Here is a 19,212-nt window from a genome sequence, read left to right on the forward strand (position 1 = left end):
CCGCTTTTCTAAACACACTTTATTGTACTATTATTTGTTATTTAGAAAATCATACTAATTTTCTTTATTTAGAACATCAATGATATTTAGCAACAATAGATTTTTCTGATTCGCTAGACTAAAAAATTCTCTCTTAAGTGTAAAGACCTTCTTATGTAAGAAGAACGTTTGCATGTAATTTTTAAGAAAATTTTAATTTACAGAGTATTAACAGAAAAGCGCTGCATAATCATGCAGTGACAGCAATAAAACCGTTTCATCAAAATATTCATAATTTTGACGTTGCGATATATCAATCGGAATAAGAGATACACAAGTATGAATCAATTGCATGATCGGGAATCTTTCCATTCTTGACGTTTTTATCGGCTAACGCTGTTATCGTATCATGATCGTTCAAGTCACTCTTCAAGTGATATCGCGCGATCCCTATCTCTCTCTAGAGAGGAGGTACGTTACTCGAGTTCGACGAACGTTGGCGACTTTAATTGGTGTAATTAATTGCAAACTCGCTCGCGATGAAAGTAGGCGCTTACATAAAAACAAATTATCATTACGACATGATGCGCTTCTGCGAGTGAGAGCGAGAGTTTGCAAACGCTGAGATCGAGAGAGAGAGAGAAAGAGAGAGAGAGAGAGAGATCGATTTTATCCTGTGAAATTACCTCACCTCATGAAATAATAGCAATGGCTAAATGGCAATTGCTTACGATTTTCGCGGAAGATACGGCACGACTTAACTAACAGCGTAGAATTTGCGATTAGCTAGCCGCATTTAGCTAAATGTTACGCTAAATATAAAAACCATTAATAGCTAAAAAACACATTTTATCTAATTAATATTATATTTACATTATTTTTAGCAATATGAAACTCTAGAATTGTTGTCTCAAATAAAGTACCGAGAGGATCCAGCGACTGTGCCGGTGTAGACAAAGAGATGCACTCAAGTAGTTGTTCTTATTTTTAATCACACTTTACATTTCTTAACATGCGTCATCCACGGATAAATTTGCTCAACGCGCTATTGATTTCTAATAAACCGTCTAGCGCTTATAGTCTCTTTATAACTTGATTTGCGTAGTATGGCATCTACGAAGGGGTGGCACTTTATTATCGATCTCAAAATAACTATGATGAAAAATACATTTTTTATCACAAGATTTTGTGATTTTATCATAAAATTGTTTATGGTTTATCCCCAAAATATATATATTTTTTTCAAAATATTCTATTCCTACCTCTATTATAATATTCTATTCTAATGTTTTTTTTAACACAAGAGTTTCTATTATCAGAGCCATATTTTTCTCTGTTAGTAATATCTATTCGTAACAGATATCTTCAATATCGGCGGTTTTTAAGAATCTAGATGGAGCCAACATACGGAGCTACTACCCAGAGAGAAACCTGAGAACGGCCATCCTATTGTAGTTTTTTACGACGGTTTCAGCCGCTGGTTTTCAACGCTACGTCCACAAAAGTAGATCTCAAAGCCCGTTCCACGTTAAACGCAAGTCGTAGGTCTCGTGAAACTGATCAATCACGTTGGTCAATTGGCTGATTTGACTATGCGATTAGTTAATTCCATGAAACCTGCGTCTTGCGTTTAATATAGAACAGCCTTTGAGATCCACTTTTTTTTTTGTGGATATGGCGCTAAAACCAGCGGCTGAAACCGTAGTAAGAAACTACAATAGGATGGCCGCTATCAGGTTTTTCTCTGCTACTACTAATTTTGAGCAAAATATATTTATCTGTTGAACCATAGGTGTTGATAGTAAAATTTTCTAACAGAATACTGAAAAAAGAATTTAAGACAAAATTTGTTGAATAAATTTATTTTTTAATAAAATACGTAAGAACATATCGTCACTCCCTACGTATAATTACACAAATGTCATATACGGGATTTTCAGTTTATTGCATAGTGACATTTAGAAAGTCATGTTCTTTATAGTCACTAAATATTAAAAAAAAAAAATATTTGCAAGTAACGTAAAAATTTAAAACCGAAAGATTCTTTAACTAGGGAAACATACGAAGCTTTAAATTTTTTAACTGCTGTCTTCTAAAATTTGCGTTTTGGAGTTACGGGATTATACATAGGGAGTGACAATATATTATTGTAATTATATTTTTGTAATATATTTTTTTTAAATCGTTAAAGCTTAATATATAAAAATAATATATTGCCATAAAATTACCAATCTAAAATTAAATTACTGAACAATAATATATACGTATTTGAGATTATATTTTGAAAATAATATTTAGAACTTATGTAAAGAGTCAGAAAAAATAGGCAGCGAAAATATTCATTTTGTGAAAATGTTTATTTTATACGGTTACAATAATACGCGGGCGCGTATCGATTAGGACAATATACGGAGTATAAGCGTGTTTATTTCTGTCGTTTATGAACGGCGGTTTTTCTATTAAGGAATATAAGCTAATATCTCTCATTAAGCTTTGTACTCCATATTACCTGTCTGCCTTGCAAGTCCTTAAAATTCTGCTGCTTTAAAGAATCACAACAGGGTAGACATAGACAAGACTTTATAAGCGTGATGCGAAGTAGACTATTTATGTGACTTATGCAATGTTTATCATCAAATAAAACAGATTCTATCTGAATATCTTATGTAATAAGACATTAAACATTCAGATCGAAAAGATATCGATAAGTTATCGGACATTTAGATCGATTACTTCGTGACAGTTCGATTGCATATATAATCTTGGTTTGCTTTCTACTTCGCATTAACGACTCATACATAAAATACATATCAAGGTTTATTTGGAGCGCTTCTAGGACTCTTCGGAGTGGCGTACTTGACGCACAGGAAGCTCAGAACGATCAACGTGGCTACAACAGCCACTCCGACGCCCAGCCACAATTCTCCTCGTACGTTTAATTTATCCAGAGCAATCTCGTGAAGAGCTAACGCGCCGTCAGGTGGTTCGCAAGCTGCTTGGATAATAATATCCTGGCGTTGGATCTGTTTGGGCTTGCAGTTGGCTAGTTTGCTCATATTCTCGGTCCTGTGCAAGCGTGGCAACAGCAGCGACAAAGACCATTGCATCGGACTGATCTGCTGATACCATGACGGTAAATTGTCCAAGTGCAGGACAACCCCGCCGGCTAGGGTCATCTCGCCTATCACCATGCCGGCGAACAGCGTCGCCAGGTAGATCCACTTGCATATATGCGCGAAAAATGTACAGATTAGATGTTGTAGCATCAGGTACAGCAGACCGACGGCAAGGTAATTCCACAACGACGTTAGATTCTCATCCGGCACAAGGTGCAATCCCGACATCGCGAATGCTGGCGCCAAGTATATCAGATAGATCATACACCAAGACGGTACATTACAAACAAGCTGGAAACAAATTGTAAAATGCATTTTTGTTGCGTGAATGATTTGTTTGTTATACTAACAAAACTTTTTTTTTTTTTTTTTTTTTTCAAAACAGATCTAAAAGTTTTCGTTTTTACCGATTCTATACCTACCTCAACAAGAATGTAGATAAATCTGCTATACAGTCCATCCCTGATGTTTCTTTCCACGTTCGGTCTATTGCTAAACACATCGCACATCGCCAGCAAACTCAAAGGCCAAAAGAAAATACCTAAACTGGCATAGTGATAACCTATTCTATCCCTCAAGTGTAGATTCGATTCTCCGGCAACGTCCCAGAATATTGCACCGAGCAAAATACTGAGTGACGCGGAGACTATAATCTTTCGCAGCAGTCGCGTCAACGTCCATGGTTGACTATAAATGAGCGTTCGTAATAACAACGCGTAAATTTGTACGAATATGTTGGGGCCGGACGTTGAAGGCGGAAGCGCACCGGGTGGTCCAGGATCAGTAAGCGGCGGCAATCTCGTTTTGGCAAGTTCCGCCAAATGATCTATCCTCTGCGAGGATTCTAGCATCGCTTCCGCTGATAGATCATCCAATGTTACTAAATCAACTGCAAAAAGAGAAATTATCATATATGTAGATATATCCACATGTTTCTGTATGTTTTTGCGTAGTATTATCGCTCGATATGTCCGAAAAAAAAATTTATTTCATACTACAAGTTTAGATTTTTTAGACATCTTAGATATCTTTCGACTTACGAATTTTTAAACTTACAACTAGAGCATGCGCGGCATTAATTATATTAAAACAACAGTTTTGTTTTTTTGTCATTTTTTAAATAGAAATCTATAATCGTTTTTACTAAGAAAATAATTATTTTGTATGAATAATGTTTTATTTATACAAAATATCATCAAGTTCAGTTTTTAAGTGATATGTATACATGGTAAAAGTGTGACGTAATTCAACTTACGATCAATTTAACTTACAACCGAAGTCTGAAAATGTTACTCTGTTGTAAGTTTAGGGATACCTGTTTATAAAATATTTATTCTTTTTTTTATCTCTTTATAATCACGTGCTGCAAAATTACATGTTTATTTTTCTTGCAACAAAACCAAGATTATTAAAGATTATTTTACAACGTACGATAGTAATCCGAGGGATTCTTGAACGGAGGACAGGGAAACTCAGCAAGCGCAAAATATGGCAGCATGTCTCTTCTGAGCCCGGAATACATAATCCGACCGCCGGACGTAAGCGCTACTCTCGACACCATTGTCAGGATCTCGTAGGTAGGCGGGTGCAAGGTAAGCACGACGAGCCGCTGACCGCGGCTGGCCCACTGCCTCAGATACTCAACCAGAAAGAAAGCATCAAAGATGTCCAGACCGTGTGTGGGTCTATCCAGAGCGAGAATGTGCGAGTCCTGAAGAAGCCGGCAAGCGAGGGCTAGTCGTCGTGCCTCGGAAGTTGTCAGAGTGTTTACCAGACAGTGCTTAGTCGCTTCCAGACCAAGCTCCTGCAAGACCGCTTCGGCCTCGAGCGCGGTAGTGTTATTGCCGCCTCTTAGCAACATGTAAAAGCTTAAAGTCTGTTGCGCTGTCAGCCCGGGACTCAGACCGCTTTCTGATGGCAGATAGGCGACGCGGGATCTGTTTCAGTTGTGATGAATCTCTGAATGAGTCATTCCAGATAGAGAATATTCATATTGAGATATAATTCAATGTAAAATATATTAAAGGAGTAGGTACTTGTTATTAAATTATTCAAATCGCAATATTATTGCGATGCTTTTGATTCATATATATCCGAAAAAATTAAATTTATTTAATAGAACAATTAGAAACGGTATTTTATTTTTTTTCGTACACGAGAATGTGCGTATATTTACAATAATAAGCAAAGCAAGAAGTTATTGTTAGAAGTTATATTGTTAGAGTTTAAACACCGATAATTGAAGTGACAATTGAAGCGATAATTGAATAATGAGTACTGCTCATTATTCAACATATTATTCAAATAGAAAGATTTGCATGCTAACACATTCTCTGGTTACAGCCTAGTAGTTACAGGCTGTCTTGCTAATGCCAGTTACCGTTAGCCGTAATTAACTAAATCTTTTTTTTCTCTCTCACAATAAGTATAGTTACGATCGAGAAAGGAATATTGCAGATACTTATAGATTAAAACTAATTCACATTGTAAACCCGATAATAATGTATATTATAATATTATATTTAGCTTTTCGTACTTATTTTATTTAACAATTCGCATCGTTTATATCATTATCTTTACGATATATTTGAGAAATAGAAGAAATTGATCACTCCACACATTGAAAAATCTCATATTTTTTTGTTTTTAAAAAATAATTATTGTGCATATGTGTGTATATAAATCCATGTTCTATAAAAAGTAACGTACAAATTGCGCAACATGGCCTAGTAGTTCAATGCCGATGTGATGGTAATATGTGTATGTACATGCCATGCTACAAAAAAAACGTGCCTGTAGAAAGAAAAATTAGAAAGTACCTCAGGGTACGCGCCGATACAGATCTTCCATTGAGCAGAATATCTCCCCTCTTAATGCGCCTTCTGCCCGCGATCGTCTCGATGATCTGCGTACCCTCCTTCTCGGTAGTCGCCATGATGGCCAGCACTTCGGCGGCACCGGCCTCGAGGGTAATACCACGAAGCAGCGGCAACCCGTCCGAGCCGGAAGCCTCCACGCCTCGCAGCTGCAAGTGAGGATGCTGCAGGCATGGCACGGATCTTAACGGCACTGTGTATCCTTCCGGTGCTAGCATACCTTTATAAATAATTACACATCGTACATACAGTTGAACCAAAAATTTCTTCAAACTTGAAAAAGTTTTTAAAAGGAAAAGTCATGAAGTTCGTGAATAATCTATATTTATCTAATAATCTCGTCTTCAGCAAAAAATATTAATTATAAAAATATATTTTTTATAACAAAGAGAAAATGGCGAAATTAAATAAAAACTGTTTGAGTTTAACACGTAAATAAATCTTAAAAAAAAAAAGAGATCCAGAAATCGTAATTTCTCCTCACCATGAGCTATGTATCCAGGATCAATTGGAGCGATGCTGTGTCGTCGATTGGTCCTAACCGCGCTCTGCAGGAGGTTAGCCTCACTGGCGCTCCTCAGCCTTGGGTGGTCTCTCGTGACAGTCAGCTGGGAATGTACTTCCCTCGGGACTGCGTGGACGTGTCTGAAGTCCGGATCGCTTCTAGCTGACCGTATGATTGAGGTCGTGTGCACGGGAACACCTGCATTTTAAATTGATCAGAGAGTAACTATCAAAAATTTTGTCACAAATCTTAACACTTTCACACGACGATATGAATGTAAAAAAGAAAACAAATATATGTTTTTCTACATATAAACCTGCGTGCGACACGCGTCGTCCTTCCTCGCTAGAATCGTAACCGCTGGAGCCATCACGATTCCGCGAACTGGGCGGCAAGACACGCGGCAGGCCGAATTTTAAGTACGTGTAAGAGTTGTTGGCCAGCGGGCTCTTTGGACCATACCGCGGATGCCGCAGTATACTCTGCACTGTGGAGTCGCGGAGTTGGAAGTTCCCGTAGGGCAATGGCGATTTCTCGGCGGAGCCGAGTGCGGAGTCCGTGAAGTCGGAATTCAGGTTTTGCCTGTGTTCAAAAATAGCGCAAAAATGCATGTACGTGTATATTGATGTTCAACCACATCTATTTATCATATATTTATTCTCCCTTATATATATAGATGTTCTTAATTAACTAAATAATTAATTTACCTAAACTATATTTGTATTTTATATATTCCTACTGAAAATATATCTATACAACTATATATCTACACAACTTAACTACGCGAAAAGTACGTAATAAATACTACTTACTACAACAAAAACTACAACAATCTATTTTCTACAACTATTTAACAACTTTTTACAATCTTTTAAGCAATTTTGAATATTTTTGTTAAATTTCTGAAGATTTTATTAGCAAACAAGAAGACATGCACAAAATACTTATATTACATTCATGTTAAAATTTCTAATAATAATTACACGTATCTTATATATAATTTTACACACAGACACACACACACACGTATATATATGTATATGTATGTATATATATTTAATGAATATAAACGTTAATAAAAGGATATTATTAATCATGTTAAGGAAATTCATAATCTGTTAATAAATGAACAAAAAATCCAGAGAAGCGATTCTTTTGTGTAGCGAGTATAGCAAAAAAGATCACGCCGAACATTTGGCTTAGATCAGAGACGACAGAACGCGGAATGTACGGATTACACGCTTCCACTTAAGTACTAGTATTCACCTGTAGATCGACCATGCGTGCAGATCTTCGCTGGCCGGCGGCTCTAAGCCTCTGGTATCCAGAGCTCCCGGTACTGAATACCTCCGTTCCAACTCCCAGGCTTCCGAGCCCATATTTTCCGGTGGCTGCGCAGAGATCACAAAGAGTTGACCGGTTAAATGGCCGCGAATTAATACGAGAGAACACAACGTGTCTTTCCTTTTATTACAATTAACAACGCTTTGGCGCCGTCGAAAGGAAAAGTAAAAGAAAGAAGCGCTCTTTTCTAGAATTCTCTCGCGCGTTCAAAGTAATAACAGTTATCTTTATTTTGTAATTTTTAACTAAAGAAAATAAGTCGCGTGTAAAATATAATAATTCTGTTTCAAACAATCTGTGTTTTTATGTATTTTTCAAAACTTTATGTATTTTTAATTATAAATTTATTGCTACGATCCACAAAAATTATCCGCGTGTATACGTAGCAAATTTATTGCGCAACAAGTCAGGAAGCTGTTATTAAAATCTCTTCGCGTTTGAGAAGACATTTTTTACGTATATATTTCATCATGTATGTACTACTCGGCTCGTTCTGAAAAGTCCTCTAGATACAACCAACAATTTGATTCACAAGACAAGCAACCAAGCAAGCCAGCGTTGAGCAATATCAAAGGCGCGCCGATTACTTGTGCGAAATATTCGCGACTCTTTGGAATATTCTTCTCAGCAATGGTTCTCAGCAATATATACTGTGACCGAATACAATCATATCTTCTATCGCGATCTGTGATAAGTTTTATGCTCGTATCGTTCAATGGAAAGACAATGAAACAAAATCTTGTATGTGTGTGTGCGCGCGCGCGCGATACATAGGCATATCCAACATGATTATCGGCAATAGTGATGTTAACAGCAAATATAACTATTAGATGTCTACACATACATCCACCGTTATTAAACATTCTCGTGACGGAGTTACAGTACTACGAAAGAGCTCGTAACAAAAATAAATACCATCGACATTTGCGCGAGGACACGTGCACGTCTAAAAAAAGCGTGAATATAGCATCCATTTAACGGTGGTATTTGCGACCTAAAAACGCGCACGCAGCACCTGTTTCATTGCCATTGCCATACAGCAGCTTTTAATGACTTTTGCGGACACGTTGTATTTTTGACACTTTGCAAAATATTTGCTTTGTATGATATTATCAGGTGATCGAATATTACGCATTTTTTTATATAAACATTGATGTATTACAATTCACATAACAATGTGAATTTGTGTAATACAATTAAAAAAAAAAAATGACATTTTTATATTGAGACACTTGTTTTATGCAAGCAAACCTAATACTTTTTTTGGTCAGACGAGTTTTTAGATGTAAATTCAAACTAGTTTTTCTCGGGAGATTTCGAAGCTAAGATACGGTATTCAGGTGATACAGTAGCTTAGGAGGCTACTGTAGTATCGCGTAGAACTGAACCGGTAGAACTGAATCGTGCGATGGTACCCACGTCTTTCTCAATTTGCGTAACTCGGTGATTTTTGCTGCGACCGATAACCGCCTCTCGCGGGGCCCGCTTAACTGTCCATTTGCATATCCCGTTTCTGCAACAGTTGTATCGAGCGACGACCGTGCGATTTCGCGGTATGAATTTTCCATTAAATGCCGACCGCGGCTTTTTACCGGCTGTTGCGCGCGCGCGCGCGCAATTGGATCGCCTCTTGGCACATGCGGTATGAGAAGGAAAGTGCAGATATATTGTAGCGGCGACATTCGTAAAAGACCGACGATGATACGTTCGGAAAAACAGGTCGACTGCATGTGTCTATTGCGCGCAGCTGAGCACAAGTTGAAAGCGGGCGGTAAATGATGTCTAATAATCTGCCTATGGCTGCGTTCCGAGTTACGCATTTATCTATAGTACACGTCACGTATAATATAGATAAATGCGCGCATATGTGTAACTTGGAACGCAGCCTATGTGTGCATGTTCTTGAGCGCGAAAAACCCGAAAAACCGTCGTCGTTCAAAATCGCGTGATCGCAAATTTGCATAGCGATTGACTACGGGACAAATAGCTGAAAATAAAAACATGTGTATCAATCTCGAAAAAGCGATATTTCTTGTAAATCATATACAAAAGGAGTGCTATTTTTGTAGATTTTATTTTTTTATATAAATGTATAAAACTATATACATTTCATAAATTAGTATTATTGTTCAAGTGTCTATTTTTAAAACTAGAAAATTTTTATTTTACAATGGAAACTACCTACTTATATTAATCAATAAATGTTCTCTTCTTCAATTGCAGATGTATTTTACTTGCAGTTGGCGACATGTATTTAATGTAAACGACTATCATGAGCTATAATCGAGAAAAGTCTCAATTTATTTGAGAGAAAGAGAGAGAGAGAGAGAGAGAGATATTCTCGTTAGCGTGCAAAAACAATATCTCAATTTTAAGATCTCTTTTCTGTGGGACTATCCCACGCACTGATTTCTATACCTACGTATATACGTCAGTCAACCGTATACACGTGTCTGCGTAACTGAATAAAGTACACCATGGCCTGGATCATACAGCCGTAATTATACGTGCACGCAATGATGTTGGTTACTACAGTATGTCTACCGAAATTCGTTGACCCACATATTGCGCGCGCTTCAAAAGATTCAAAGTGTGTTTATTACGTTAATTGCACTAATTAAATAATGTCTAAGATTCCAATTTTGGAAAAAAAAACATTTATATGCATTCCACTTTTTTGTTTTTAATGTTTTTTTTTATAGTAAAAAAATATAAATAAAAAATAAAAATTTGAAACAAAACCCTTGCAGTTTATAGTTAGAAAACTTAAATATACCATGCGGCCTGAATCGTATAACCGTAATTATATGTGTCGTAATTATAAGTACTTATGATAAAACTTTGAGAGAACATAAAAGTATCAGTATTCGTAATAAAATATTAACTAAAACTCAGAAAAGTGCAAGTTTTCATACAATATTTAAATAGTAAAATATCTAATAAACCAGGTAATAGTAAAATATATAATAAACCAGGACAAAATTAGACAGAGCATTTGAATGTTTCTTAGTATAATAGTACTTTTACTACTTTGTTATAAACATCATCTGAATATTATCAAACCGTTTTTATTAGAAAATGCAGAAGTCAATGTTGTCGGATTTTTCAATATTCCACTGACGTAAAATCAACGTCTCTTTTTTGTCCTTGTCTTCTTCTCGCGAATGATAAAAGAAAGAAAAGATCTGATTAAAATTGCAAATCACTCGAAATATCATGTCGGCAAAGCACCGAAGAGTAGAGAGCTCGTCTATGCGTGTCTATGCGCTCGTTGAAATCTCCGACATGACTTCACGACTTCACCTTAGAAAGAACGCCTGTCGTTGCGCGCTCGCATTTAATGACATTACGGTAACTCGATACGATTATGTATTCGACATATTTGATTGAGCGAGTTGACGAGATTAAACTCTCACCTTTCCGTTTTGCAATTTATTCGCTGCGATTTATTCTGCATCACTAATGTGGAAACGCGTGACAGAATGCAACGAAGGAAATAACGGATTGTAGCAACCGCTTTGCTTTTACTCGTGGAAGGATATTCGCATGGAGAAATATGAATAAAGATATATTTGTATAAGCGAGAGTGTAAGATCTTTGTGTATAACGAGGATAAAAGTTTGCTTGAGTTATCTTATCGTAAATATAATGTATAAAATAGGAATATAACAAGAAGCTAAAATATATATATATATATATATATATATATATATATGTTTCGTTACTGTTGTTCAATTAACAAACTAATTGTCTAATTGATTTAACGAACTAATTGTCTGGATGATTTAAGTTGGAAACTTTCGGAATAAAGATGAAATAAGATCTTACGAAGTTTCAACAAGAAAGCAATTGAAATTTCAGATTTATGTAATTTAGACTAAAGTTGAAAGAAATATTCGGTAGTTTTGGTATGGTGATGTCTTTCCGTTACTCAAACTAATCTTTGAACTATATAAAGTGCTTTATTAGTACTTTTTATTAAAACAAAAACAAAAACAAAAAAAAACAAACAAAAAATTCTGTTGAGCAATATTTCTCTACTATAATGACATAAATTATTAAACACTTTCGATCTTTGTGATCTAATCCGACAAGTAATCCGGCTATACAGGAAAGTACGACATTATCTTCTCATGTAACGCGAATAGAGAAGTGTAGTAGTTTCACGCACATGATGGAAAACGATATATTACGCTATTATGCTTTAAAGTGTGGCGAAATAATGAATTGCGGTGTTTTGCAACTTCACATTTTATTTAACCACGTGAAAATTATTCTATTTAAAATTATAATGCAAAGAAAATATATTCAATGGTAAAGTTTAAGAGAAGGAAAATTTAGGTTGGATTAAGGAAAATTTACTTTGTTCTCTTAAAAAAAAATTATTATCATTATTTTATTAATACAGTCACTACATCATAAAACTTGAATGAACTATTAGTGATTTTTAATTATCAAATTATACAAATTTATTGTTTTATGATTTATTTGTAATTTTGTCAGAGTTTACATTAAATATTTTGTATTTTTGTTACATAAAATTTTTATACTACTAATAAATTAAAAGAAATAGTACTCTTTTATTAAAATTTCTTTAACTGATAAAAATATTAATACGAGCAAATATCTCGGTTTTAGGCGGCAGTTTTGTAGGACTTATCAGTAGATAGCTTTCCTCGATCTTCGAGAAAAAAATACGGAACAGTGTGACACGCGGTATACGAATTTTTAATTCACGGTTCAACGATGAAGAACCTGATTTTGCATAACAAGAAAGGCTATAGCCGGTATGGTGAAAGCAACAGGTGATTAACAACCGCGCTATTATTCCTTTTTTGAAGTCAGTCGATTTGCTTCATAGATTCTGGAGAATTTTAGAATGCTTTTCCATTTTGACAAGAGGGGATTTGTATTTCTCGCATATTACGTAATCGGAATTGTACGATCGAAAACAGAGCACATACGCTTGCCACGTATTAGTAGATTTTTCACACGTATACTCTTTATTTGTAAACCACTACTATAATTTTAACGTTGTTTGACTGTTATCACAATACATTGATGTCATTGAATTTCTTTCTCGAATTCGAGAAAACATTTATTAAATTTCTGATAAGTAAAAAAGCTAAAAAATAAATTTTTATCTTTTTTTCTAAAAGTAAAGATATATATGTACATGACATAACAGTATGTATATTAAGTACGTATTATACATGTATGTATTATACATGTACGTACATACATGTCACGACTATATGGAATTGAATGTTGATTATTACGTTAGCTTACAGTTATCTTATGACAATCGGAAAAAAATTGAAAATCTACCGTTACTCTGAAAAGTATGCGAACGTAAATTTTTGAATACAGAAAACAAAACTATTTATAAAAAAAATTTATTAAACATGTGTTTCATTCAATTTCTTTTTTTACAAACAAACAGAAAAACAGAAAAAACATAAGATTGACTAAAAAATGTTCTTTCTACATTGTGTTTATCATCTTTTAAAATTATCAGCCCAACTATTCTAATTTGTTTTCTGTTTGCCAAAAAATATATTAGAATAATCTCTTTGTTATATTTGTATATTTAATTTTTCTTTCAGTGAAACTGACAGTTTGCACTTTATACCAAACAAATATCTGGCACGTGAAATTTGCATTCAAAATATATACATTATCTGTTTTACTCAATCTTACATTTTAAATTATAAAATACGAAAACCTTTGAAAAACTTTAAACATGTAATAAAATAAAAAAAAAAAAAAAACATTACATTTATATAAATTTCTTGCAATTCTATAGTCTTAAATGCTCTATATACCAATTATATTTAAGAAAACAATAAACTTTTACCTCCGTTACTTTCAATAGAACAAAGCATAATACAGGTTCAATTATCGACGAAATGCAAGCAAAATGCATCAAATATACCATTATTCAAGTTGGAAGTCAAAGTTAATCAAAAAATTAAATAGATAAATGCAAAAAAAATGCATTTATAATAAATAATATAAAACACGCGTGTGCAGTGCGATTCACTGCAAAGACAACGGGAAAAGAGAAGGAGGCTGTTGCTGATCCTTTGTGAAAATGACTCACCGGCTGTGTATTCGAGCTGGGCCTTCAACCTTGGAAGCTGGTCGTTGAATCACGACGACGACGACGCTGCTGTCTTTTCTCCATTCCAATCGTCGTCTTTTTCCCCGATCTTCGGTATGAGATGATCACTTCCCTGAGACAGAGAAAAAGATGCACTCTCCGATAGACGGCGCATAGAGGAAACAACTTTTTTTTTTGAGCAACGCGTTATCGCGACACCGGCGTCAATTTTTCGCAGCACTTGGCTCCAGATCGTGAAATAGGTATTACACGACTCACCAAAGCTCTACCTGAACGCTGGCCACCGTCACTGACGGACGGGCCTGTCGAGATCCCCCACGAGTTTCCCCCCTCCGGACGCGAAGCGTACCCTACCTGTCAAGTACGCAGTGGCGTGGTTATAAGCTGATCTCTCTCTAATACCCATCGCTAGTAGTTAAATAATTATTTCTTATATGCATGTTCTCTCTGCACTTTTCTGCACTTTGCTAATATTACTTTTTTTTGTTGCGCATTTTATTTTATTACACGCGACATATTTGAAGAATTTATGGAGAAATTCTCTATGCCGCTTTTATCCTATATTCGATGATTTGTATCGGCATATCTTTTCAGAATAACAATATAATGAGGATTCTAACGCTTTTTTTTATTAACACGAAACAATTTTAAGATAAAGACAATATTTCATTTCTTGTATGTTGTTTCGGCGTGAATAAGTTAAACACAAAATATTTAGTTCTTAAGATTTTTCGACATAGGTATTTATATTTTTTTATCGCAATTTTATTCCAAAAATACATAAACAAATCTCGATAATTAAAGAATCAAAGAAATAATAAAAAAAAGACAAAAGCCAACAGTGTACTAGACATAGATATAGAAAAGAAGTGAAATAAGATAGTCACAAATGTGATACATCTTATGATATTTTTCATAAAACAAAATTTTCTAATGTACAGGCAAGATGTCATACGTTATTCTGGTCTAACTCGCGTGGCTACGCCGATGTTGACGTCAGGATCGGGCTCCCTTCTACCGCGAAGGTTCGCGTTGGAGAAAAGACATTCACCTCGAGGAGAACCAACTCCCAACCAGGTATCGTTACTTACGGCTACGCGTTTTTCGCGTCCCAGCCTTGCTCGAACGAATCACTTTTACACTCATGATATTCGCACGCGGTCAGTTCGCGCTGCAATCCACATCGCGACAGTACAAGCGGAAGGGTACGTCGGCTCTCACTTTTGGAGAACAGCTTTGTTAGAGGTCGCGACGTAGAGTGTCATCTTTCTTTGTGAGCTACGCGAGTTTCACGATACACGAGGTGACTTCAAAGTTTAGATGTGATCAAAAACAAGACGAATAGGTCAATCTCATCGTGATAACTTTGCATCTTAGTTATACGCCAGGTGTCATTTCGAGTGAATATTGTTTCTGATATCTTTTCTAAGATTTGTGTGTATTATTTATTTATTCAATAGTAACATATGATATCATCACTTTATTGCAATTAATTATTTCTACGATAACAAAAAGTAATTATATTACAAATTGTCGTTATTTTGGATTTTCATATATTTTGTTTTTGAAAGATTTCTTCCAATTTAAAATATATTTCTAAAATTGTTTATTTAAAATAATAAATTAAAGAGAGAGAGAGAGAGAGAGAAAGAGAGAGAAAGAAAAAGAGAGAAAAACACTTTTCAAATTGTGATGTAAATTATAATAGTTTGTTGTGTTTTTTTAAACTTTTTATTTTTTAAAATTAAAACAAGTGTTTCTTTTTAATCAAATTACTATAAACTGCAGCTATATTTAGAAAAGATATAAAATGTTCACAATATAAACTTCCACGGAAGTAGTTTTATGATCTTTAACATTGCAAATAAATTTATGATCTTCGCAGTATTATCTTGAGGAATGTAATCGTGGGAACTGAATACAGCACAGATCGTAGCAAGATGATTCCGTCCGATTGCATTCTGGATATATCTAACGTGTTTCATTCTACTTCCGTTATAATCGAAGGAAGTTGCCTTAACAAATCCGAACCCACCGCAGTACTGCGGGATGTATCAGCCCGCGTTCACGGCGGAGAAGTCTTAGCTATACTAGGATCAAAGGGTTCCGGCAAGCGAGCACTTCTCGATGTTATCGGTAATATTATATAATCTCAATTATTCAAAATTAATACTTTTTCATTTAATATGCCAATTTTTCGTATTTGTAACATTTCTTTCAGAATTTAAGATCGCACAAAAATATATTGATAACAATTTTTTTGCGATTTAACTAAAATTTAGATTAAAAAAAGAGAAAATAAAAAAAGTAATCTTCGAATTTAACCATTTTTAGCTGGAAGAGCAGAGGGTGAGATAAGAGGGAGAATCACTCTGAACGGCAATTTGTTGACGCCAGAATTGTTCCGACGTCACGGCGGCTATGTTGCACACAGATGTCATCTGCTGCCGAGTCTGACAGTTCGTCAAACTCTGATGTATGCCACATGGCTGGCCAATCTGAACAATCGTGAGATCCGGGTGCGGCAGACTCTCGCTGACTTGGCGTTGTCGCAGGTCGCCAACAGATCGGTAAACGATCTCACCAGACCGGAATATCGTCGATTGATGCTGGGCGTGCAACTGGCAAAGGATCCGACTCTGCTGCTACTGGACGAGCCGACCTGGGACACCGATCCGCTCAACACGTATCTCATCGTCTCGATGTTGTGGTCCTATGCAACCAGACGCGGTTCCATTGTTGTTCTTACTATGGAGACACCCAGATCCGACGTGTTACCATTTGTCAGTCGCGTGACTTTGTTGTGTCTGGGCGCGGTGGTTTACTCGGGACCAACTAGAAGCATGCTAGATTATTTTACCTACATCGGTTTTCCGTGTCCGGAATTGGAAAATCCTTTAATGTATTATCGTGAGTGTCGCGTAGAATGTGATTTGCATTAAAAATTTGTATTTCTTCTTAAATAAATTTTTTCTATACTCAAATATGTTTTTAAGAGCATATTTATATTTATTATTAATATATGTATAATATATAAATATTATTTTATTATTTTTTAAAAAAGAAAATTTCTGATTTAAATCTAATTTTATGTATTGAAAATACGTCGTTTTTTTTTCAGTTTGCTTGTCGACTGTCGATCGTCGCTCTAGGGATCGCTTTCTGGAATCTAATCAGCAGATATCGGTCTTAGTCGAGAAATTCAAAATTGACGGAGTGCTTTACATGAAGGAAGCGCCACAAGTGCCACACAATATGAAAGACTCGGGCTTTGGTATCGTACACAAAGGTTTAGGTCGCGGCATTAAACCTGGATGCTTTTCGACTCTTTTGGCGCTATATTTGTGAGTTTTTTAAATTATCAGGTGCAAAATAAGATTTGTATTATGTATTATGAAATAAACAAATTAAAAACTTCATTTTTTAAACATCTTATTTTTTTTATATAATTTGTGCTTTTTTTTAGAGAGACATAATTTTGAAATTATACAATATATTCTTTTAAAACTTGGCTACTTCATTTTTATCGACAAAATTAGCGTCAACAATTTCAGAAAATATCTCGTAGAGATCAATTATAGACGATCATGTTGTTGCACATTTAGACGAGGTATGGCAACGACATTCTGCTTAAATAAGACCGGTCTGGGACACTTTGCCGCTCGCCTGCTGTTGCTGCCATTCTTAATCGCCTTAATGAGCATACTGTACTCGCACTCAAGTCCCGTACAGTCAAGGATCTTTTTACAAACCGGCGGGTTAATCTTCAACGTTTTGACGCTGTTTTACGTTGCGGGAATAGCTACAACATCGCTTCTGTGTAAGTTAAAAAGGATAATTGACACGTTACTAAAAATAGATAGCAATGACCGAGACTACTTTGTTTAATCTTTTTTATTTGCTTTCTTGTCTATTTTTATCTATCTTCGCTAAATTTATTTCAAATCAAACTAAATTAATTCTGTAATAATTCAAATATATCAAAAGGTCAAGTAATTTTACCCCATTTATGTTAGACGTTTAATTATAAATAAAAATTGATACTGATAGTTCCAGGATTCCGTGCGAGATATTATCAAGAAAAGCGCGAGGGTCTCTACGGTGGAGCGATGTTTCTCACCGCGTATATAATGCTGAGTCTTCCACTGAGCTTCATATCTACTTTGATGACGATCGGAATTCTGGTTCCTATTTTGGAACTTGATCTTCCTTCGTGGGCGTACGCTTGTGGTATTTTATGGTCTAGTTACGTAGCAGCCGAACAAGTGACCGTAGCTGTGTTGATGGTGGTCGCACGACCCATTACCGGTGCTATCACGGTGCTTTATATGACCTTATTGTCTTTGGTAGTCACTTCAGGTGTTGTTCGAAGTCTGAAGAATCTGTCGTACTGGTTGGCGATGGTGTCGATCGCGTTGCCGACCAGATATGCTTCTTTGGCGTTAAATCAGCTAGTCATGGACACGCCTATTATGTCCAATCTACCCTATAACGAGAGCTTTACTTGCCCGGGTATCCCCGAGCTCTGTAGATATCCATATGGCAAGATTTATCTGATAGAACGATTCACCAGAGAAGGTGAGAACATCTCCGAGGTTTTGAACGTAAATCTAAATCTGCTGATTTCTCTGGCGTTTGCTATCGGTCTTGTTATTCTGAACAGCGTTTTATATCTGTTGCCTTTGCCCGCTAAAATAAAAGCTAAATTTAGAGAATAATGAATTGTCAAGTACAATATGGAAATAACATTTAATATTGTCGTATGGAACCTTACACGCAGTGTATACGGGGAATCAAATATTCGAAAAGAGCTGGCTGATGATAACACATCGCAATGTATATAAAATTGTAAGTAGCATAAATGTTGTTTTTTTTTTTTTTTTATTAAAAGAGAAAAAAGACACATATATAGAAAAAAAATCAAAAACTTTTATAACAAGTTATAAAATCGTTTTATTCCAATCTTAACGTATGCACCATGATTTCGATTCAGCAACTACGGATCATTGTAAATTTTACAATAATATATATAATTATTAAAACATACATTTAGAAAACAAATATTTAATTCTGTCAATGTATATAATTATATTAAGGTAAACATTTATTAACTACAACATATTTAATAATGTACGCACTATTGTATCTGTAGAAAAAATAAAAGTATTACAAATTTGTCAACAATAATATGTAAATTATACCCTACACAAATAACGGCTCTTTTCTTTTGCATTACATGTATATTACAAGGTTTTTCTTTTGTTACAA

General features: G+C 35.3%; 2 protein-coding genes across 9 annotated transcripts; one reads left to right on the plus strand and one right to left on the minus strand.

The window, feature by feature from the left end:
• Positions 1-2,317: 2,317 nt before the first annotated feature.
• Positions 2,318-15,115, minus strand: LOC109861262 (ATP-binding cassette sub-family G member 8). Of its 3 annotated transcripts, none has more exons than XM_020440820.1 (9): positions 15,036-15,115; positions 13,924-14,056; positions 7,743-7,867; positions 6,793-7,058; positions 6,456-6,674; positions 5,915-6,191; positions 4,527-5,032; positions 3,518-3,984; positions 2,318-3,386 (listed from the first exon to the last, which is right to left on the minus strand). In XM_020440820.1, exons 3-9 carry the CDS (start codon positions 7,853-7,855, stop codon positions 2,790-2,792), a joined length of 2,445 nt encoding a protein of 814 aa, XP_020296409.1. In that variant the 5' UTR covers positions 7,856-7,867; positions 13,924-14,056; positions 15,036-15,115; the 3' UTR covers positions 2,318-2,789. The 3 variants fall into 3 exon arrangements, with proteins under 3 accessions (XP_020296409.1, XP_020296411.1, XP_020296410.1); XM_020440822.1 differs by lacking the exon at positions 15,036-15,115 and adding an exon at positions 14,900-14,987; XM_020440821.1 differs by lacking the exon at positions 15,036-15,115 and adding an exon at positions 14,203-14,261.
• On the plus strand, positions 14,942-19,024 carry LOC109861263 (ATP-binding cassette sub-family G member 5). 6 transcript variants are annotated; one of them, XM_020440827.1, is made up of 6 exons: positions 14,942-15,021; positions 15,830-16,080; positions 16,279-16,854; positions 17,066-17,288; positions 17,550-17,764; positions 17,995-19,024. In XM_020440827.1, exons 2-6 carry the CDS (start codon positions 15,885-15,887, stop codon positions 18,660-18,662), a joined length of 1,878 nt encoding a protein of 625 aa, XP_020296416.1. In that variant the 5' UTR covers positions 14,942-15,021; positions 15,830-15,884; the 3' UTR covers positions 18,663-19,024. The 6 variants fall into 6 exon arrangements, with proteins under 6 accessions (XP_020296416.1, XP_020296415.1, XP_020296412.1 ...); XM_020440826.1 differs by lacking the exon at positions 14,942-15,021 and adding an exon at positions 15,074-15,149; XM_020440823.1 differs by lacking the exon at positions 14,942-15,021 and adding an exon at positions 15,159-15,247.
• Positions 19,025-19,212: the final 188 nt, after the last annotated feature.

The sequence above is a fragment of the Pseudomyrmex gracilis genome, unplaced genomic scaffold (genome assembly GCF_002006095.1).
Source record: "Pseudomyrmex gracilis isolate BER0280 unplaced genomic scaffold, ASM200609v1 scaffold_665, whole genome shotgun sequence".
Classification (NCBI taxonomy): domain Eukaryota; kingdom Metazoa; phylum Arthropoda; class Insecta; order Hymenoptera; family Formicidae; genus Pseudomyrmex; species Pseudomyrmex gracilis.